This window comes from Pelobates fuscus, chromosome 2 (assembly GCF_036172605.1).
Source record: "Pelobates fuscus isolate aPelFus1 chromosome 2, aPelFus1.pri, whole genome shotgun sequence".
NCBI lineage: Eukaryota > Metazoa > Chordata > Amphibia > Anura > Pelobatidae > Pelobates > Pelobates fuscus.
Genome location: NC_086318.1, coordinates 257,489,829 through 257,514,274, shown reverse-complemented (window position 1 = coordinate 257,514,274; position 24,446 = coordinate 257,489,829). Strand labels below are relative to the sequence as shown.

The 24,446-nt window shown below is 42.6% G+C and overlaps 1 protein-coding gene across 1 annotated transcript in view; it reads left to right on the top strand.

Moving 5' to 3' along the window:
- Positions 1 to 24,446, top strand: part of PDE10A (phosphodiesterase 10A) — a 384,873-nt gene that overhangs the window by 185,805 nt on the left and 174,622 nt on the right. Inside the window, exons 9-10 of the mRNA XM_063441228.1 lie at positions 8,353 to 8,411; positions 15,059 to 15,110. Coding sequence (XP_063297298.1) covers positions 8,353 to 8,411; positions 15,059 to 15,110 — 111 coding nt within the window. The remainder of the gene's footprint in view (positions 1 to 8,352; positions 8,412 to 15,058; positions 15,111 to 24,446) is intronic.

Here is a 24,446-nt window from a genome sequence, read left to right as displayed (position 1 = left end):
TTTTCCCCTGTTCCAGCTAGGAAGCTGTCCTTGGCGGAGGTACCCAGTCGGGTACAGGAAGCTCCATTACATCCCTGAACCCAGAAACAAATTGGAAGCAGTATGAAAATCCATATCACGTTGATGATAATTTGGCTCTGTAGTTGCCTTTGCCATTCTAGGCTAGGGTGCCACAGCAAATTCCCAAAAGACGATGCTTATTTCTGTAGCAGGATCCTGATTCTGATTGTACTCCTAGTTATTGAGGCCATTAATGGTCATCACCTTTCACCTGCTAATTTCACAAGAGACAAGGGTTGTCAAAATGTCTGCATATGTTTTACATTGTTAGCTTATTAATCTTTGGGTTATATCATCTACCTCCTTGATATTAATTATGAGTTATCCATGTCTACAGTGTCCTAATGCCAGACACAATGAGCACAGTGCCGAAATCACTGCTTGGAATCAAATGTATAAAGCAAGATGCATAACTAATATACAGCCTATCCATTCCACACTGATACCTCCATTCTCCACTCAAGTACTACATCATGTGTTGAGTATAAGAATGTGTCGGCAAAAAAGTCTAACATACGTCCTCCACGTAGACTGTCCTATTTATCTCACATTGAACTACTTTTGTGTTACATTACCTCCTTGAGCAAGAGTTGATATATTTTCTGTTGCTGAAACTGGAGTAATGAAAGATTACCGTATATACTCGAGTATAAGCCGACCCGAATATAAGCCGAGGCCCCTAATTTTACCCCAAAAAACTGGGAAAACTAATTGACTCGAGTATAAGACTAGGGTGGGAAATGCAGCAGCTACTGGTAAATTTCTAAATAAAATTAGATCCTAAAAAAAATATATTAATTGAATATTTATTTACAGTGTGTGTATAATGAATGCAGTGTGTGTATAATGAATGCAGTGTGTGTGTGTGTATGAGTGCAGCGTGTGTGTATGAGTGCAGCGTGTGTGTATGAGTGCAGCGTGTGTATATGAGTGCAGTGTGTGTATATGAGTGCAGTGTGTGTGTGTGTGTATATGAGTGCAGTGTGTGTGTGTGTGTGTGTGTATATATGAGTGCAGTGTGTGTGTGTATATATGAGTGCAGTGTGTGTGTATATGAGTGCAGTGTGTGTGTGTGTATATGAGTGCAGTGTGTGTGTGTGTATATATATGAGTGCAGTGTGTGTGTGTATATGAGTGCAGTGTGTGTGTGTGTGTGTGTGTTGCAGAGCCTTGGGGGGGTGGGCAATTTTATTATTTTCTTTTCATTATTTTTTTTATTTACTTATTATTTTTTTTATTATTTTCATATTTTTGTATTATTTATTATTTGTAATGTTATTTTTTATTATTATTTTATTATTAATTTATTTTTGTTTCGTCCCCCCTCCCTGCATGCTAGCTGGCCAGGGAGGGGGGCTCCTGCCCTGGTGGTCCAGTGGGGTTGGTAGTTTAGTGGGGGGGCTGTGGGGGCTGCAGAGATGTTACTTACATCTCCTGCAGCTCCTGTCAGCTCTCTCCTCCTCCGCGCGGTCTGTGCAGCTCCCTCTGTCAGCTCACACTGTAAGTCTCGCGAGAACCGCGGCTCTCGCGAGATTTACACTGGGAGCTGACCGAGGTGCTGAACGGACGGCGCGGAGGAGGAGAGAGCTGACAGGAGCTGCAGGACGGGTAAGTAAGATCTCTGCCAGCCCCCTCTCCCTCAGTCTGTATTATGGCAATGCAAATTGCCATAATACAGACTATTGACTCGAGTATAAGCCGAGTTCCGGTTTTTCAGCACAAAAAATGTGCTGAAAAACTCGGCTTATACTCAAGTATATACGGTATGTAGACAAAAAGCCTTTTATAAAAATCTATTCTTCCACGCTGGGAATGTATTCTTTTTGGATTGCAAGAACATGAGAGATATCAGACCTTGACCTGGAATCCAAACTAAATCATGATCAAGAACAGGTATCTTATACCACTGTTGTCAGATTTTTTTTCACCAAACTGCACTGAACACAATTATAAACGCAACACTTTTGTTTTAGCCCTCATTTTTCATGAGCTGAACTCAAAGATCTAAGACTTTGTCTATGTATACAAAAGGCCTATTTCTCTCAAATATTGTTCACAAATCTGTCTAAATCTGTGTTAGATAGCAATTCTCCTTTGCCGAGATAATTAGAGTTGAGCGAACTTGAACTGTAAAGTTCGGGTTCGTACCGAAAATTACGGTTTTTGGACTCCGGACCCGAACATGGACATTTCACTGTATGTTCGAGTTGGAGTTCAGTGTTCTGCGATTTAATGGCGCGTTTTAAAAGGCTGCAGGGCAGCCAATAAACAAGCGTTTGACTTGTGTGCCCTTAGAAGCCATCACAGCCATGCTTACTAATGGCATGGCTGTGATTGCCCAGTGCAGCATGTGAGCTATCTACCAAAAGGCTGAAAGACCTAAATTGGTTTTTCAGCCACATTTACTAATACTAAATAAAGATTACTTCGTATTAGTAAATTCTGCCCCTACTCGCTATACTGCGAGTAGGGGCATGTCTAGTAAACAGTGGTGGGTGGGGGCCCTAAATAAGATTGAGGGTGGGGGACCTACTGTCCTCCCCCCGGCCCCCACCGCTGAGCAGTGGGTGGGGGCCCTAAATAAGAATGAGGGGGACACACCTACTGTCCTCCCCCCTGCGCGGTGGGTGGGGCCCCAAAATAAGAATGAGGGGGGGACACCTACTGTCCTTCCCCTCTGGCCCCCACCCCTGAGCGGTGGGTGGTAACCAATCAGAGAGTTATGAGTCAAATTACACAGCGTGGGAAAATTCCAAAGAACTTTCCCACGCTGTGCAAAATGACACAGAGCACTCTGATTGGCTGGTCCCCCCCATTATTTTACTTTAGAGCCCCCACCCGCCGTTCAGGTGTGGGGGCCAATAGGTTTGTTTTTTTGGTTTACAGTGAGCAGCCACTGGCTGCTCACTCTTTACTAGACATGCCACTACTCGCAGTATAGCGAGTAGGGGCTGAATTTACTAATACTAAGTAATCTTTACTTAGTATTAGTAAATGTGGCTGAAAGACCAATTTAGGTCTTTCAGCCTTTTGGTAGATAGCTCCCTAATACCGTGGGAATTATGGAGTTATCTACTAAGCGGCTGCTTATTTTATGTTATTTTAAGTGATTTCCCTATCCACATTTGCTTGCAGGGTGTAATGACATGAAGGGGTGCTGCCCTGGAACAGCACTGTCACTTTAAATGTGGGAATCCATTCAGCAGAGAAATAAATGCCAAGACACAAATAAATAGGGTAAATCAAGAATCATCTATATTTACAGGGAACCAAAGGAGAAAGCAAATATATATATATATATATATATATATATATATATATACACACACACACACACACACACACACACACACACATACATACATACATACACACACACACGGCCACAAAATATATACAGTAAATCAAAATAAGCACGAATCGTGCAGGTAACAAATACTGTAAGTCCTTTGGTAAGGGCAGGATTGTGCAGCTACCACGAGTATCAGGTAGGGCACAAATCCAGAGTCACAAGACTAATATAGTGACATCAAGATCAAAAGTAGAATAAATGAACAAGTCTGCAGGGACAGGATCACTGGTAGTAAAGCCGGGACCACAGAACCAGAACACAGGGTCAGAGGACACAGCAACGAAGGACCAGGAGGACACAATAACGCAGGATCAGGAGGACACAGGATGAAGACTAGTAGACGCAGAACACAGGACCAAGTCACAGTATGCAGGAGCCAGGAGCAAGGAGCAAGGAGCCAATAACACAGGAAACCAGGGAAACAGGAAACAAAAGGCAATGATCTGGCAAGGAGTGAGGGGAGAACCCAAACTAAATAGGTGCTAAACAAGGACCAGGTGAAGTGCTTAATGGAAAGAAATCAGGAACAGTGCCAAACAGAAACAGTGGTGAGTATGAGTACTGCACGAGGGCAAATCAGCTAAGGAGTGTCGTGACACAGGGCACTTGTCCTACTCTTAATCCCATTGTATTTCCTTTTGCAGCCCTCTAGCCCTTTCCAGGACTTTTTTAGAGGCATTTTAGTGTCCAAAAGTTCGGGTCCCCATTGACATCAATGGGGTTCAGGGTCAAGTTCGAGCCTGAACTCGAACTTTTTGACGAAGTTCGGCCGAACTCGGTGAACCCGAACATCCAGGTGTCCGCTCAAATCTAGAGATAATCCATCCACCTCACAGGTGTGGCATATCAAGATGCTGATTACACAGCATAATTATTGCACAGGTGTGCCTTAGGCTGGGCACAATAAAAGGCCACTCTAAAATGTGCAGTATTATCACACAGCACAATGCCACATATGTCGCAAGTTTTAAGGGAGTGTGAAATTGGCATGCTGACTGCAGGAATGTCCACCAGAGCTGTTGCCCGTGAATTGAATGCTCATTTCATGGCTGCCTGACTTCCTTGCTTCCTCTCCTCTAACATTCCATCTGTAATTCTCGGAGACTTCAACATTCCCATTAACCCACCCTTGACCCCAGCAGCCTCAAAACTACTTTCTATTACCTCCTCCCTTGGGCTATCACAGTGGGCTAGTTCCCCCACCCATGTAGCAGGCAATACGCTAGACCTTATTTTCACTCATGAATGTACAGTCTCTTACATCTACAACACTCCATTTCCTTTCTCAGATCATCTCCTATCATTTTTTCTCAATAGCCCCCTCCCCCAACAAATTCAGCCTAACCGCCCTTAACTCTGAATCTGAGTCTGAGGAATCTGAGTTCTATAAACCTCCAGCAGCTGTCAGCTGATATTGATTCCCAACTATTATCCATTCCAGCTTACTCATGTCCCTAACTGGCTATCTCTTCATATAACCTTACCTCAGACCTGGATGCTGCAGCCCCTCTCCAAATACCCACCTCAAGGAGCATACGCCCCCAACCGTGGCACACTAAATCAACACGCTACCTGCAGAGATGCTCTCGCTCTGCTGAACGCTGCTGGAGGAAGTCTCACACAGAGTCAGACTGTCTACACTACAAATTCATATTGCATTCATACAGCGCAGCCCTTACCCTTGCCAAACATTACTTTTCTTCTCTAATTAGCTCATGCTCTCGCAATCCCAGGTGTCTCTTTAATACCTTTAACTCTCTCTTCTTTGCCCTGCTGCGGCCACCCCCCAAACTAACCTGACAGACGATAGGTTTGCACGGTAGGTTTACTGACAAGATTGAACAGCTAAGGAAAGAATTCTCACCACCATGCTCCTCACTTTCTCAACCACACCTGGATCATGCCTCTCCAACCCTTCGACCTTCTCCCAGGCTACTGAACAAGAGGTGGCTGTGCTTATCCTTTCCTCTTGCCCCACAACTTGCCCACTTGATCCTGTCCTGTCTCACCTTATCAGATCTCTCTCTTCTTGTGCCCTCCTTAACACACATCTTCAACTGCTCTCTTTCTTCTGGCACTGTCCCTGCGGACCTTAAACATGGTACTGTATCGACCCATCCTTCCCTTCTAACTATCGCCCTATATCCCTGTTCCCTTTTTCCTCAAAGCTTCTTAAAAGACTAGTCTTTACCCGTCTTGCCTGCTTCCTCAACTCCATCTCTCTTCTTGACCCTCTTCAGTTTGGTTTCCGCCCCCTCCACTCAACAGAGACTGCCCTTGTCAAAGTCACTAACGACATTATCACAGCTAAATCCAAAGGTCACTACTCCATACTAATTCTTCTTGACCTCTCTGCTGCCTTTGACACCATTGATCATGTTCTCCTTCTCCAAACTCTTCAATCACTCGGTCTCTGTGACTCTGTCCTCTCATAGTTTTCCTCCTATCGCACCCAACGCTCATTCAGTGTCTCCTTTTCTAACCTCATTTGGATTCCAATACCACCTGTATGCTGCGCTGTATGAATGCAATATGAATTTGTAGTGTAGACCACCTGTACGCTGATGACATCCAGATATATCTCTCCTCTCCAGACCTCTCAACTGATGTCCTGCAATGTGTCACCTCTTGCCTTTCTTCTATCTCTGATTGGATGTCCTCCCGCTTTCTGAAACTCAATCTTTCCAAAACAGAACTTCTTGTCTTTCCTCATCCTAATATTAATCCTCCTCTCTCGCTCTCCCCTCAGATTGGTGGTACCCATATCAGTTCATCCTTACAAGCATATTGTCTTGGTATTACTTTTGATTCTGGCCTCACCTTTGAGCCTCACATCCGGTCTGTTGTCAAATCATGCCAATTCCACCTTAAAACATTGCCCGCTCTTACACAAGATGCTACTGAAGAGCTTGTCCATGCTCTAGTAATCTCTCGCATGGACTATTGTAACTCTCTCCTAATTGGTCTTCCCAATAGCCATATTGCCCTGCTACAGTCTGTAATGAATGCTGCCGCCAGACTGATTTTCCTCTCTAGTCAGTCCTCTCACACCTCACCCCTCTGTCAGTCCTTACATTTCCTCTATGTGTCAATTCAAAGTGCTAACCCATACCTATAAAGCAAAGAACAATCTTAGCCCCTCTTATATCTCCTCACAGATCTATAGGTATGCCCCTTCTCGGTCTCTCTGCCCTGCCTGTGACCCTCTTCTGTCCGCTGCTCGCACTCGTACAGCCAACTCGTGCTTGCAGGGCTTCTCGCGGGCGGCAGCCTTCCTATGGAATAGCCTGCCTACCGCCATCAGACTCTTCCTTAGTCTTCAATCATTTAAGAAGTGCCTCAAAACCCATCTCTTTAGGAAAGCCTATGGCCTCCCAGACTAACCTCTACCTCACATACCTGTCTCTTGATCTTTCCTAAAGGGAAGCACTCTTCTTCACTCCCACATAATTTAATTGCCAGTTTCCTGTCCTAATGTGTTTTATACCCCACCTCCTCCTGTAAGCTAGTCTGAGCGAGGCCCTCTTCAACCTATCGTTTCTGTAAGGTTTCCTGTAATTGTCCTATTTATAGTTAAATCCCCCCTCTAATAATATTGTAAAGCGCTACAGAATCTGTTGGCGCTATATAAATGGCAATAATAATAATAATTTCTCTACCATAAGCCGTCTCCAAAGGCGTTTTTTAGAGAATTTGGCAGTACATCCAACCACCCTCACAACCGCAGACCACGTGTAACCACAACAGCCCAGGACATCCACATCCAGCATCTTCACCTCCAAGATCGTCTGAGACCAGCCACCCAGACAGCTGCTGCAACAATCGGTTTGCATAACCATCGAATTTCTGCACAAACTGTAAGAAAAACTTTCAGGGAAGCTCATCTGCATGCTCATCGTCCCCATCGAGGTCTAGACCTGACTGCAGTTTGACGTCATAACTGGCTTGAGAGGGCAAATGCTCACATTCGATGGCATCTGGCACTTTGGAGAGGTATTCTCTTCACGGATGAATCCTGGTTTTCACTGTACAGGGCAGATGGCAGACAGCGTGTATGATGTTGTGTGGGTGAGCGGTTTGCTGCTGTTGTGGATCGAGTAGCCCATGGTGGTGGTGGGGTTATGGTATGGGCAGCCGTTTGTTATGGACAACGAACATAGGTGTATTTTAATGATAGCATTTGGAATGCACACAGACACACACACACAAAGACACATACATACATACAAACAGATAGACACAAGACATACAAACAAAGACACATACATACAAACAGACAGGCACACATACATACAAACACACACACACACATAATATTTAAGTCACCCTCCTGTTTCCTACTTTTTAGGTTCCCCCTCTGCATCCTCCCGCGCAGGCAATCAGTGATAGCTGGGAGGAGTGACGGGGAGTCACTTCCTCCCACCGTGTAATGATCTCATCACAGGGGACCTGGTTACACTGTTAAAGCGCCCAGCGCTGACCGGGCCCCCTGACAATCCATACCCATTGGGTGGCCTTGACAGCATGGGCCACCCGATGGGCACCTTAACATGCGGCCCTGGCGGTTTGCCGCGCTGGCCGGGGCCGCTAATGATTGCGGGCACCCGGTCGCAGGGGTGATTATGGCTAATCAGAATTAATTATATATTCCACCAAGAAACATGGCCATGGGAGTGTCATAACGTATATCAGCATACTATATGAAAAACCATGAATGCAAGTCAGGCATAACTGGGTGAATATGCTATGAACAATAAAAAGTTAGGAATATATGAGCGGGGAAAAATATAGATTATCAGTACAGTCTTCTTTTTCGCTTATAAAGAACAGAATTAACTTTGCAGGTATATACTTAGTTTAATATAAAACACCAGTGGTAACCACAGATTTATTTTACTTTATATATTCATATATCTTTGTATATTATCATTACATTTTAGGTGTGTCGAGGGCTTGCCAAACAGACTGAGCTAAATGACTTTCTACTTGATGTCTCAAAGTAAGTAAAACAATATATTATTATTAAATAATTATTCTTCATCAAAATAAAAGGCACAGGCTACCTAAAGACCTACCTAAAGAGAAACACTATGTCCAAAATGCAATTTTTTTATACATAGAATTAATTGCTACAAAAAAATGCATTTACTTAAATATGCACAAATATTTCCTAAGCCCTAAAAACTGACCTTTCAAAATACCCTCTTTTTGCCTCTAGCAAATGCATAGATATTAGTTGAGTACAGATCTCCAGTTTAAAGCTTCTTACATAGATAGGTGATTATATATAATTGTGGTCGTGGACAAAGGCAGTGATAATGCAAAGTTGGTTGTGGTGTGACAAAACGGATGTTCGGGTAAGCCTGCACATAAAGAGGGCCCACCAAGGTAGTGAATTATAAGATGGAGTAGTGGGTGAGATGAATTGAATAGCAACGGCCCCGATAAAAGGGTTACCGTCTTACAACTCCAGACTCCAGACCACAGCCTTAATATTTGTGGTTACAGTTTCTGATCATACATTGCACAAGCCTGCCACAATGCCAAGGCACCCCTAGCAACATAATGGCTGTTCTTAGTAGATTAATTCCCTTACTTGAGAAATCTCTTCTCCTTGGACTCTTTGCACTGCAAGGCTAAATAGGGCCCTATAATGTAGCACATGTGACAGGGAGGGATGTACAACTGTGTTGTTGGTCTGGATAAATATTTTTATCAATGAAACCAAGAGGGCTGCATTCACCTGAACATGCATACACTATAAGAGTGCTGGCAATTCATACAACATACAAGATACGGTGCATTCATTAAGCAGTCATAAGAGCAGGGATTAGGTTTCTAGGATAGAACCTGACAAAAATGGGGTACATTGGCATTGTGGCAGGCTTATGCAATGCATGATACTATACTGCAACTAAACCCTCATTAAGTTAGGTGTTTTTTAAAAAATCACATTCCGTGAGACTTGAAATTGTGGTTTAGTGCATGAGTGTGCTGGATCGTATATGTTGTATGAAATGGCACCAGCAGCATGTTCAGGTGAGTGCAGCCCTCTTGGTTTTATATATGTTGGAAGGCCATTTGGCCTGAATTTGTGGGAGGAGTTATGATCCTATATAAACCTTACCCCCCTACTTACCTTTGTCGTGCAAGCTGTTTGTCTTCTCCATAGCAACCAGCACTTCCGGTCCGTTGTTCCCGCCAAAATCAGTTTCCAGCAAGCAGTCCGGCGCCAGCAGCTCCTGCCTTCGTCTTCTGTGCCTGGCCACCGGCTTTTACCCGACTTCCCTGCTCGCTACCCGGCTTCCGGTCACGAGACCGGCACGTCCACGTAAGCTTAACGTGGGAAATGGCGTTCGGCTATTTCCTACGTTCAGGCCTAAAAATGCGGGGATAGGCTCCCTTCATTACTTACCTATTCGTGCAATTACGCTGTTAAGTACTTCCGCGTACGTGCGGCTAACAGCTTTCGTTTTCTCTTTCATTTAAATCAATTTACCGTACGCACATACTTACCCTACGTCCGTCTATTCTTTTGTATGCTCGTACAGCCGAAAGCGTTCAAGCGGTTTTTCGTGCAACCTTTCGTTAATTTCCACGTTACAGCCAGCAGCTAATTGTTCAATTGGCTTTCGTTTAAATATTTTTCGTATGTTCCATTTACCAAATGCAGCAGTTCTTTCTATTTATAATACTCTTGTTCATTTGGGACTACAGTGTTTAATTTACTAATCTACTGTAAACATATCTAGTTATGCCATTTACTTAAACCAAGCACTCACATTATTTTATCCTATATGTTGTTACGTTTTCTTATATGGCTCTTACATTCACCACTGGGTAATATATATGTGTTTCACAAATTCCCGTCTATGGTCACATAATTGTGGGACACCTATTTTTCACAGGGTAATCTTCTTAAAGGCACAGTTTGGCCACTTTTTTTTTATAAGTTATGTATAAAATACACCTTCAGGCATTATCTAACCCTGCGGGGACTTAGTCTATTTGTACTTTCACTAATGTATTAATCTTCTTCACATCTAAGGTCACTACGCTTATAGGTTAAGCCCTTACGGTCCTTTGTCATTACAGACCATTAACATGATTTTAAAACCTCCTCTCCTTAAAAGACCTTATATGCCGGTTTCTTACACTTAGACTGCATATGTTTTTAGGTTCTACTACTTTCCTCCAAACAGTCTTCGAGAAGTGATATCCCAGTACCCTGTATTACTGTATCAGGTAGGAAGGTTTACCAGTTCTCTTTTCCCTCGAGGCCTCATTCAGCCTCCACGACCTCATTCAGCCTCCCCACATCCCAAAGTGGGTTCTAAAATTCAAACGGTCTGAGGTCTGAGATCCCTCACTACGATTAGAACATCAATTAAACAAACCTACACCACCTCGCTACTATTTATTGAACCGTACATTTCTTGTATATTGTTTCTACATTTCTTCACTCAGACCTGTGTCATTACCACAGTTTCACCAAGTTACACGGCATTAACCACCGACAAGAATACCTGGTTCCCTGCATTTCAGTTTCAGGTATTGTAAATCTTACTCACTACGTAAATCTTACTCAAGGCCTCTCTTCGCCTTCGTATCATGTAAACGTCACAATTGTGGGAAACCCGGGGGGCTTGTCTTTACTTACAGACCTACGTTCAGGTCCCTCATCATACACGGGTTCTTACGTGGCATTTCAATATTACACTTTACCCATACGTTTGACATTTTTACATTTGGCATACCAGAGGCACGCCTCAGGCCATCTACATTACCCTTAGGATATCTTCACTGGACCCGTTCCCTGCGGAAGCAAGTATATATATCGAAATCCTCCGGCGCATTGACCAAAGGAATAAGGCAATACTCAAGGTTAAGTATATACGTCAATTACACCATTCTAAGAGACAACCCCAATCAGGCTAGTGAACTGGAATTGAGGGTTAAGCTCTGGCCTAATACAATGGTCCCGCGAGGTCTACACCCCCACCTCATACACGGAGGTTCAGCCCCACGACCAAATCATAGTTAGCTACCTCGCTCGCCCTTCTTTAGGGCTACAGTTAGGGCTTCCCAAGTCACGGCCACACGTTTTGAATCTCTTACAGTCACCGAGAGGCCAACATCCTGCCACCTCGTTCAAGTGGCCACAAAATTCCCTCAGCCCAAATCAAAGGTAGAGCCTCTCTCCGCCACTTGGCACTAGCAGGGCCTCACCTGTCACTCGGTCCTAGGTAAATTTTTTGCCTCGGCACTAGCTAACATGCCAGTTCTCTGAAGGTCTCACCCCCCACTTCTATGACACCTTACTTATCCAAATCATTATTTCTTTCCAGAATGTCACAAAAATCCATCCCTATAATCGGTCTACTGGTGGATGAAATACCCAGCACGCCAGTCAGGCCTGGGTCTCTGAAGGAATCCCTCACCCCTTCTTTGTTCGTTCCCTTATTTGTTCGTTCCATACATCCTTACCTCTCCCATCCAGCAGCTCAGGACTAGCATTAGGCACTCTGCCTTCCACTGCACTGCCTTTGTTCATGGCACTCACTAGGCCTTCACTCCATGCGTTTACACATGGCCCTATACGGGCACTATGGCAATCCCGGCCCCTCATTTGGGCTGTTACATATGTCAATTTCGGCCCCACATTTGGGCAATTACATACGTCAAATTTCTAATATACAAGGGTTAAGGAAACACAACCTTTCATACTACATTCCAATATTACGCTTGGCCTTGTTAGGCCCACAGTGGTCTTTTCCCTCTCTCAGCACATGCCTGAGAGCCTGGTTATTATCACTGTGCATTTGACATATCCAGGCTTCTTTGGTCTGTCACTGATTTAACTGTTTAGTACCTCTAACCGCTCCTTCATCCCATGCACTAGACTGGGAGGCGGGCAGAAGGACAAGTGGGGCTGACCATTTCATTTCCGGGCAAGGCTCGGGCGCGCTATGACTTTATGCTGGGGTATGCTATTTTCACTACATGCGGGGTATCGCACATCTGCTCCATCTGCTCCGGAACCTACTCCACATATACAGCCCGACTGTCGCCTAAGATACACCTAACTAAGGTCAATATTGGCATCCTGGAATACTATCTGCATTTACACCCTGCTAGGCATCTGGTAGATTCTAATACGGGGTTTCTCACAGGGGTTTCACACGGGCCTTATCGCCCACCCCACAGGTACACTCGTATGCCCTAACTTATTATCTACACCTATTGACCCACTTACGGTGGACCACCTTCTGTCCACAGCAATCATACGCTTGTTTCACGATCGGCCGTTTCCGGTCTTCACGTTTCCCATCTTGGTGTACTGCTCCCATCGGGGTAGCCATTCATAATTCCCAGTCCTGGTTTAGGTCCCTCAACTTTGTAATGCGTATCATTCTGCAGGGTTGGTCTCTGGTCCCTGGGCTACTTAAATTTCACACAGAAATTCACACAGACGCAGCAGCACACAGGGTTCACAGCCATTTTTCGGCAACCACTGGTTGGGGATGCCTGGCCCACTGCGACGGATGCCTTGCTGGTCTTTAGAGAGACCTCTACTTTGTTGAAGATCTACCCCTTCGTGGTGGCCACCCTCACATGGGGTCATCTTTAAACCGGCAAGGCAGTTAAATACTGCTCTGATAACTCCACAGCCTGCGATTTCATTAGCAGGTGCGGTCATACTTGTTGCCACTATGGCTGATTCGCAGGCAGATTTGGCGGGCAGCAACCCCTCAGTTCTTTCTAGTCTACATTTACATTCCTGGTGTCCACTACACAACTGCTGACACTTTTGCACACTCTCAATTTAAGGTCTTCTTTCAGGCACTCCCTACGATCCACTACATACCATCCAGGATACCACCATTCCATGAGCTAATCTTGGACTAAGCACACAATTACACCACGTACAGGTGCGCACGCTTCATGCAGTTTACGACTACTCTATCACTCACGCCAGGGCCTTGTATATTGTACATGTCACAATTAGAGTTTGCTTGAATCAAGACTTTTGCAGTTAAACTATGGTAATTTTTGCCTCTTTCTCCAAACCTACAATGAAGCATCTTACTTAAACCTCCTATGCTGTCACTCCGCTTTACGTCTCCAAGGTCAAACACACACTATCAGTCCTAATCCACTACTCCACATCTAAACCTTCCATTAAGGTGGAGCTACATCATGGCTTCCTTTGCTGGTCTCTCTGTCGCAAAGCGCTGCATCAGCAGCTTCAAGCTCTTACACCCCAGTCTACATCACTAAGTGATGGGGCCACGGGTAATCCTCAGCACAGTGACACATATACCTCAATCAGAGTAAAAGCGCCTTACAATCTTTCAGACCCACGCTGTATAAACTTGCATAAAGTGTGTTTTCTTTGAATCCTCTTTTGCCCTCTTTTACAGGCCTACTCGCACGTTGGTTTCGGCACACCTTAACAAACTTTGCTTCTCCTTCTACATTCCATTACGTATTAGGTAAATTCCGAGCACAAGCTGGAAGGCCATTTGGCCTGAATTTGTGGGAGGAGTTATGATCCTATATAAACCCTACCCCCCTACTTACCTTTGTCGTGCAAGCTGTTTGTCCCCACCCACCTACACCCATCTATATTAACAATTCACCTTTGTGGGCCCTCTTTTACAGGCCTACTCGTACGTTGGTTTCGGCACACCTCAACCAACTTTGCTTCTCCTTCTACAATCCATTATGTATAAGATAAATTCCGAGCACAAATATACACATACATACACACCTTTTATTTGCACACCATAATTTAGGGCTTTTATTTGCACACCATAATTTAGTTCAAGTACCCTTTTGAAAGGAACACTCCAACCACAAAACAATTCATCTCAATAAAGTTGTTTTCGGGGCTGAAGTCCCTGGGCACATTGTTGCCTTAAGGTGTTAAACATAAGGTGATGTACTTACTGGTAGTAACAGTACATTGCCATTGATTGACTGAGTGTCAGCGATGCTCTTTGTCTTTCTTCTGCATTTCTTCTCTCCTGTGGCAAAAGGCAGTACAGACTGGGGTCAGGCGACCAATGTAGGTGTTTAACCATTCAAAAACATTTAAACACCTCAAGGGAAGATGACACCCAGGGACGCTAGCAAGCAAACCAACTTCATTGAGATTATGTTGTTCTTGGGGTGTTGTTCCTTTACCTATTTCTATGTTAAACTATTTTCAATCAGTTTAATACTAAATAAGTGCCCCTGACCACCTACAGCCCAGTGCCTATTGGAAGTATGGCTAAGACGGTGATTACAGACTTCCTTTTAGTCATATGAATTCATACCAGCAATGAATAAAAAATTGGAAAAACAGAAATGGAATGGGTTTACTTAGCCAAACATTGCTGCCCATTGCTACTCAGGCTAATGTGTCCTCATTCACCCAAGCATCACAGAGTGGATAAACTGATGGGGTGCTGAATAGAGGGACAGTACCAGAAGACTCCATACACTATAGCCACTAAAATTAAATGAAAGTTACATTGCCTATAGTGTCCCTTTAAGGTTTATTTGCATATTGTGTCAGTATCTTTACTTATCTTTACTTACAATCTTTGTTGCACTTTTACACTTTATTCTAATATCAGTGTTTCTTTTCTTTCCCAGAACATACTTTGATAACATTGTTGCAATAGATTCTTTACTTGAACATATAATGGTAAGGGTTTACTTATTCAATGTTTTGCTGTTTTTATATATTCTGTTGCATGCAATATATTTTACATGCTTTGGTTTCTTTTAGCTCCATGTGTACAAAACTAAATGTAGCTACTAAATAAGTACTATAAGCCAGTGTTAATAATTTTTCTGCCATTTTTAAAAACATCAATTATAAGCATAGTAAAGCAAAACAAATACATATACCATATGGATATTTTAAAATATTTATAGTAAACATTCCAGAGTTGCTGCCTTCAGCCTGCAGACGCCTAAATTGCAAGGTGTACTTGGGTTATTAAATATTGATAGCTCTTGTAAGCCTCACATTTACCTCTGTCAGAGTTGGTACAGGCCAACAATTTATTATTTATTATATTTTATGAAAGACGAGCTCCGTAAGGAAGAAAAAATACCCCTGGGTTCATGTTGGTTATAGGGTAAGCGAATGGGCTTAACGCTGTATACAAATCAAACAAGAAAAGAATCGGAGCTTGCTTCAAAATAGACAACCAGGTACCAACAACGATTACCCACAAAGTATCAGGAATTCAATACCAGTTAAAAATTAGAAAAGCAATTATATAACTTTATTAATATTAAATATATGGACAAAAAAACAAACAAAAAATGTGTATAAACATGCAAGTGCAAAAAAGGATACTATTAGATACTATTAGAGGTATTAACAAAGAAATAATGATAAGGTGGTGACCCCTGAATCTGACAAGGTTGACGGGAAACCAGGATATCAAATCTCCAAAAATGGAGAATAGTCGTCTAAACTGTGCCCTCTAAATAATAGGGCTTAACCCTTCAATATACAGAAATAGAGATTAATTCATTAAAGATCTCAATGAGTACTCCAGGAGATCGGGGTCCCAACGAGGGAGAGCACAGTAGAAAGGATAAGGAATATAAATACAAGGGAAATAGTTACAAAGGGGGAAATACCAGACCTTTATTCAAACTAGAATTAAAAATGTGAAAAACTAAAATTATATATATATATGTCTACTAGGGGAGAAAAAACGGACACCAGAGTTCTGGTGTACAGGTGAGGGGGAAATGGGATAATATAATATATCCCCTAAATATATTATCTAAAAAGTCACCTCTTGAAAGGAGAGTGGTTCAGGAGGATAGATTAGGAGCTAGGGCTTGGAAGTCCCTGAATATCGTTGAGGTGCCTCAATTGGGTGAGTTATGTCCATTGTCCTCATGTCTTTTATGGGTTTTAATGTTTACCCTTTCCCAAGAATATTTTCTTTCTTTTGGTCTCTGTTGTGGTGATGTTAGTGCATATGTGAATATGTGTGTTTTAGGTCTGACTACTAGAGGTGATTCATGTTGAGTATAGTTTCTATCCTTACGTTGTCCTCTATCTTTTTCTGTGTGGTATGTTGTGTGTGTATTCCCTCTAAATTCTAAAGGCTTGGTGTGCATACGTTAATCTTCTTTGTGTTTATCGTTATATTTAGCATGTGGTTGGTTGCCATTAGTGGTATATCTTTCTGTGAATTTTCTTGGATATCTGTTACAATTGTGTGCTCTATGTGGTTGGTCATATCTCTCATTGAAGTCTTTGCTTTGGAGTCGTCCATGTCTAAAATATTTATTTGCTCTGAAGTTGTATTTGGATTGTATTTGTGTGTATTGTGTGTATTTTTCCATCTGTTTTGATTGAACTTAAAAAGATTCTGAACATTGGCACCTATTGAAAGAAGATGAGATACTTAAAAATGTAATCCAAGAAAGACCTAAAATAGTATTTAGAGGTGCACCACATTTGAAAATGTACCTCACCAAAAACTACACCAAAGACTGTCCAAATAAGATCCACAATTTTACGATAGAGAAAAAAGTTTTTATAAATGTAACTGTTGCCTAGCCTGCAGAAGAACTAACCCAACAGAGACATTGAGAACCACATTTAAATCTAGTAACACTGGTAAAACATACAATTTTAAAGACGTAATCACCTGCAACAGCAGAAATGTAATCTACTTATGGGAGTACCCATGTGGCCTCCAGTATATTGGATGTACAACCAGGCCATTAAAAACATGAAAAGCAGAGCACTGCAGAAATATAGACAAAGGATATAAAAACCACTCTGTATCATCCCACTTCTGCATACACAAAAAAAATCCCAAATATCTCACCATTGTAAATAACTAGTGATGTCCCGAACAGTGCGCCAGGAACCGTTCGCCAGCGAACATAGCGTGTTCGCGGTTGCGAACACGCGCGATGTTCGGTCTGCCCCCTATTCGTCATGGAGGTGGGAGGGTCTGGGGGGAGGGTCTGCTGCTGATTGGCTGGAATGTGTCTGCTGACTGTGAGGTACAGGGGCAAAGTTTACTCAATGATGATGAATAGGGGGCGGACCAAACATCGCACGTATTCGCGAACGCGAACACGCTATGTTCGCTGGCGAACGGTTCCCGGCGAACTGTTCGGGACATCACTATAAATAACCATTGGAGAGGGAGAGATTTTATTTTAAAAAATGGAAAAACAGAAATGGAATGGGTTTACTATATGGACACTACACACAAACGGTTTAAATATAGAATATGATGTATTTATTTTTTAATAACTCTTTTCTACATTATTTTTTCCTTTCTGATTAGAAACAGTCACTGCCATAACACCCATTCCTATTTGTGGTTACCTGTTTTTTTCACCCCACCTGTATAACTTTGTGCAAGGTGACATGCCATATGTTAACATCACTATACTTATGTATTTGTGTATGTACATCCTAAGATCTACACAATCTTTAGCGTTATTTTAAGTGTTAAACCATTATTTTTATTGTTATTTTTATTTTTAATTATTTTATATTATTGTGTTTTTAAATCAATTTTTTTTACCCCATGTCAATGTAAATACTCTTATTAATAATATAGTCATAGAACACATATCCTGTTATTTGCTGCAACCTAGATATTGTATTTAGTAATACAACTATATGCCTTTTTCCCATATATTGCCCTTTTCAAACATGGCCAAAAAGACACTTCCGGGATTCAAAGCACACAAGAGATGGATGTGTCACGTCACTTCCTCTGGAACAACGCTAGCCTATTTAGATGATAAAATTATAAGTGTCAAAATAGACACAAAACTGCCTAATTCAACTTACCTCTATTCCCCTTACAAGAAGGGATACTTTTTACATTAATTGGAACGCAACGGCGCCATTAATTGGAACGCAACGGCGCCATTTTGGTTCCGTATGCGTTCCAAGCTGGAACGCATGAAACACCATACTGGTAGAACACCGCGTCACTTCCGGTATGACGCGTGCATTCCAGAATGGTTACAGGAAATCAACAATCAACACACCAGGAAGCAATCTCCCCATCGCAATGCTTCTCACCTAGTGGTAGAATTTGTATTAAAGAGGAAATAGTTGTGTGCCAATATGAATTTGAGAAGCAATGCAACAAATTCAGAATGTGCTTGGGAATCGGTTCCTCTTTTATCAAGGAGGTACTTGGTATTTCTGATTCCTATTTCATGTGGAATTGAAGAATATAGGGATTCGACATCCAAGCTACACAGGTCGGCAAAGTCTGGCACTTTTACTTTAGAGAGGAGGGTCAGGGCCTGTTTGGTGTCTTGGATGTATGACAAATGGATGTAATATCTTATCAATGTAGATACTTCCATTTTAGGTCAAGTTGCCCACACCAGAGACAATAGGGCGTCCAGGGGGATTCATTTGATCTTTGTGGATTTTGGGTAGGCAGTGTGAGCGCCGAAATGCTTGTCGAGCGCATTCTTTTATTTTTGCTTTGGGCAGCATTAGGAGGCAGTATTAGGATGCGGGGTACTTAGCTATAACATTACTTATCTCCTGTCATCCAGTAGACGTTTCTATGGAGCAGCATCTGTTAAATTCATTCTAGGATTAACCTATTTTTAGGAGAGTATCAGAATAGGGGCTGCTCCGAAGCAGCATTAAGGGCTAGCACAGTCTAGATCATGAATAGGCCTGAGAGGTGGATTTACTGGGATTTGACTTTAAAGAGGATTTATGTTTCCTGCTCAATATTATTAACATCATTACTCATATATCTCTACATTATTTTAGAATCTGTATATACCACAATTGGGGCGTATGCTTAACAGTGTTGCTAGTGCTTCAGTCTTACTATAACACACTTGAGGTTCTCTGCAGCACATTTTCCCAAGGTATAGAAATTTAGCAATATTTGCTTTCTAATACAGATTTGTGTGATCATCTGTACTATTATAGACTGTGGTTACCATTTCAATAATATAGTTACCGTATATACTCGAGTATAAGCCGACCCGAATATAAGCCGAGGCCCCTAATTTTACCCCAAAAAACTGGGAAAACTTATTGACTCGAGTATAAGACTAGGGTGGGAAATGCAGCAGCTACTGGTAAATTTCTAAATAAAATTAGATCCTAAAAAAAATTATATTAATTGAATATTTATTTACAGTGTGTGTATATAATGAATGCAGTGTGTGCGTATGAGTGCAGTGCGTGTATGAGTGCAGTGCGTGTATGAGTGCAGTGCGTGTATGAGTGCAGTGCGAGTGCAGTGTGTGTGTATGAGTGCAGTGTGTGTGCGTATATATTAATTGAATATTTATTTCCAGTGTGTGTATATAATGAGTGCAGTGTGTATGAGTGCAGTGTGTATGAGTGCACTGTGTATGAATGCAGTGTGTATGAGTGCAGTGTGTATGAGTGCAGTGTGTATGAGTGCAGTGTGTATGAGTGCAGTGTGTATGAGTGCAGTGTGTGTGAGTGCAGTGTGTGTGTGTGAGTGCAGTGTGTGTGAGTGCAGTGTGTGTGAGTGCAGTGTGTGTATATGAATGAAGTGTGAGTGTGTGTGAGTGCAGTGTGTGTGAGTGCAGTGTGTGTATGAATGCAGTGTGTGTGAGTGCAGTGTGTGTATGAGTGCAGTGTGTGTGTATGAGTGCAGTGTGTGTGTATGAGTGCAGTGTGTGTGAGTGCAGTGTGTGTATATAAATGAAGTGTGAGTGTGTGTGATGCAGTGTGTGTTTGTGTATGTGTTGGTGGGGGTGGGCATTTAATATATTATTAATTATTATAATTTTTTTTATATATTATTATAATTTTTTTTAATTATTATTTATTATTTAATTATTAATTTTTTTTTAAATTATATTTTTTTTTCGTCCCCCCCTCCCTGCTTGATACATAGCAGGGAGGGGGGCTCCTTCCCTGGTGGTCCAGTGTCATTGGCAGTTCAGTGGGGGGGAGAGGGGTGCTGGCAGAGCTGTACTTACCTTTCCTGCAGCTCCTGTCAGCTCTCTCCTCCTCCGCGCGGTCTGTGCAGCTCCCTCTGTCAGCTCCCAGTGTAAGTCTCGCGAGAGCTGCGGCTCTCGCGAGACTTACACTGGGAGCTGACCGAGGTGCTGAACGGACGGCGCGGAGGAGGAGAGAGCTGACAGGAGCTGCAGCTTTTATGATGACAGCTATCTGTCTCAATAAAATGATTACAGCACCACACCAGATTGTTATTGAAGAATCAACACCCCCTACATAAACCGGGCGGAATGCCAAGGACATCCACACTTTTGATAAAGCCCAAACCCTGACGAAACGCGTCAAGGAAAAGACTTAAAGCTATATTACATGTTTATATATATACTTTTTAATATTTTTTTATAAATAAATTGAAGCTTTTTCCTCAAATCCTTCGGCTTCTGCATATCTCCTGGTGCTGCTGGTTTCCTGCTATATCCTCTGGTGGGGATTATACCACCATAAGCTATCATCACCAGAGCAAGTCATTGCTCACCAATAATTGGAGCAAATCGGAAATTACATTTCTGGATTTGCAGATATACATAGAAGAAGGAAGCATTAAGACTAGAAATCACTTCAAAACTGTGGAAGCAAACAGCTTCATTGGAAGGGAAAGCTGTCATTTCGCATTTCGCTGTCATGGCTTGAAAATGCCCCTAGAGGACAAGAGTTTTTAGAGAAAGGCTATGAGGAAATAAAATTGGAGAATGCCAGAAGAGAGGTAAAAACAATGGAGAGAGAGAATCTTTTAAAATATAAAGAGAAAAAGGATAACGAACTTAAAGAAATTCCCTTTATATGTAATTACAGCACACACAATCATAAAGTCAGAAACATAATTTCTAAATTCTGGCCCATTCTTCTTCAAGATCCTATAGCAAAGACCTTCCTTCCTGAAAGACCCAGATTGATTCATAGAGGAGTTAATAATTTACGCACAGCACTTACATACAGCTTTCTAAAAGAAAGAAAAACTAATGATAAATTTTTAAATTCAGAAAAAAGGTTTTTTTGGATGTGGAAGCTGTTTAGCATGCAAGAGAACCACAAGCAGAAAGAGACATATAAACCACTTTTTTTTTAGCAAAGATGGGACTAAATATCAAATTAAAGAACTTCTAACCTGTCATTCCAACAACCTTATTTATTGTGTTGTATGCCCTTGCGGTTTACAATACATAGGAAAAACCACAAGGGCATTACATATAAGAATAGAAGAACATGGAAGGAATATAACTAAAGGCTTTGAGAACCATAGCATCTCAGCCCACTATAAGATCCACCATAATTGCGAAATGGTTGGTACCCAATTTTTTGCGATTAAAAAACTAGAAAGAGATTGGAGAGGAGGAATTTTCGACACAAAAATGAGTGAGAACGAGATGGAATGGATTTTTAAGTTAAATACGCTCATCCCTTATGGTCTTAACACGGACTTTGAGATGTGCCATTTTTTAAAATAGATATATGTTTTATTTCAAATTAATTTGGGCATCGTTCTTATGTTGTACTTATATTGGGGTTTTTTTTATGTCTTTTAAGGTTCTTATACATTGTATATTATATTTTATCTACCGTATATACTCGAGTATAAGCCGAGTTTTTCAGCCCATTTTTTGGGCTGAAAAACCCCAACTCGGCTTATACTCGAGTCAGAGTCTGTATTATGGCAATTTGCATTGCCATAATACAGACTGGGGGGAGAGGAGGGCTGGCAGAGCTGTACTTACCTTTCCTGCAGCTCCTGTCAGCTCTCTCCTCCTCCGCGCCGTCCGTTCAGCACCTCGGTCAGCTCCCAGTGTAAGTCTCGCGAGAGCCGCGGCTCTCGCGAGATTTACACTGGGAGCTGACAGAAGAGCAGAACGGACGGCGCAGAGGAGGAGAGAGCTGACAGGAGCTGCAGAACAGGTAAGTACAGATCTGCCAGCCCCCCTCTCCCCCCCACTGAACTGCCACTGGACCACCAGGGAAGGAGAGCCCCCCTCCCTGCCATGTATCAAGCAGGGAGGGGGGACGAAAAAAAAATATATAAATAAAATACGAAATAATAATACAAAATTAATAATAATAAAAAAAAATTAATAATAACAAAAAAAAGGGGGATAAGGACCACTATGGGAGGGGGGGGGGTATAAGGACCACTATGGGAGGGAGGGGGGTATAAGGACCGCTATGGGAGGGAGGGGGGGTATAAGGACCACTATGGGAGGGAGGGGGGGGGATAAGGACCACTATTGGAGGGGGGGATAAGGACCACTATGGGAGGGAGGGGGGGGGATAAGGACCACTATGGGAGGGAGGGGGGGATAAGGACCACTATGGGAGGGAGGGGGGATAAGGAATACTATGGGAGGGAGGGGGTGGGATAAGGAATACTATGGGAGGGAGGGGGGGGATAAGGACCACTATTGGAGGGAGGGGGGTATAAGGACCACTATGGGAGGGAGAGGGGGTATAAGGACCACTATGGGAGGGAGGGGGTGGGATAAGGACCACTATGGGAGGGAGGGGGGGTATAAGGACCACTATGGGAGGGAGGGGGGGTATATGGACCACTATGGGAGGGATAAGGAACACTATGGGAGAGAGAAGGGGGATAAGGACCACTATGAGAGGGAGGGGGTGGGATAAGGACCACTATGGGAGGGGAGGGGGAAGTAAGGACCACTAGGGGAGGGGAGGGTAAGGACCACTAGGGGAGGGGTGAGTCAGGACCACTTGGGGGGGGTGAAGGAACACGGGGGTGGGGAGGTAAGGACCACTGAGGGAGGAGGAGGGGAAGTCAGGACATATGGGGGGGGGAGGGGGCGGCAACATTTTTTTTGCCTACGGCGGCAAATATCCTTGCACCGGCCCTGCACACACTGCATTCACACACTGCATTCATACACACACACACACTGCATTCATGCACACACACACTGCATTCATGCACACACACACTGCACTCATACACACACTGCACTCATACACACACGCTGCACTCATACACACACACATACGCACACACTGCATTCATTATACACACACTGTAAATAAATATTCAATTAATATATTTTTTTTAGGATCTAATTTTATTTAGAAATTTACCAGTAGCTGCTGCATTTCCCACCCTAGTCTTATACTCGAGTCAATAAATTTTCCCATTTTTTGGGGATAAAATTAGGGGCCTCGGCTTATATTCGGGTCGGCTTATACTCGAGTATATACGGTATATAGATGTACAATTAAATGCCTCCATTTTCTGCTTTATGTTATGGTCTCCTATGGAATTATCTATGTACCCTATGATTTTGGACATTTATATGTTTGGGATACATTTCTCTCTATGTCACACAAGTTCTTTTTTGAAGATACTCAGAATTTATTTATGGCTCTATGTAATAGAGGAATAGAAACAGCATATTTATATTCCTTTCCCTCTATAGAAATGGACAGTAGTAATATACCCATAGATTCCTCTTATTGAGAGGAATAGAAGGTCATTATTCTTACAATTGTGTATTTATGTGTCTAAATACTATTCTATGTCTACCTCCCATTGTTGTTCTATGATACTACACACTTCCGGGTATCGGCCGAGTTAACCGCAAGGTGCAACGCATGACGTATCGGCCGACTGACCCGTGACCGGAAGTGATGCGAAAACCAGGACGTAAACGAAAACGAGGCGTGAATCGCAAGGCGTCACCGTTTCCATGGTGAAAGCCCTCAAAATCACGGACTTAGAATCAAAGATTGGATTATAAAAGATATAAAAGCAGGAACTGGTCCCACAGCAGAAATTGAGACTTTTCCGATTTTTTATATATCCAGTTGAAGAAGCTGCTACAGCGAAACGTGTCCTGGAGTTTGGAGAAGATCGGTCTTTAATGATTTGGACTTTTTATATGCCTATTCAGTGTTTTTATATTTTTATATATAGTTTTACAGGGAGTGCAGAATTATTAGGCAAATGAGTATTTTGACCACATCATCCTCTTTATGCATGTTGTCTTACTCCAAGCTGTATAG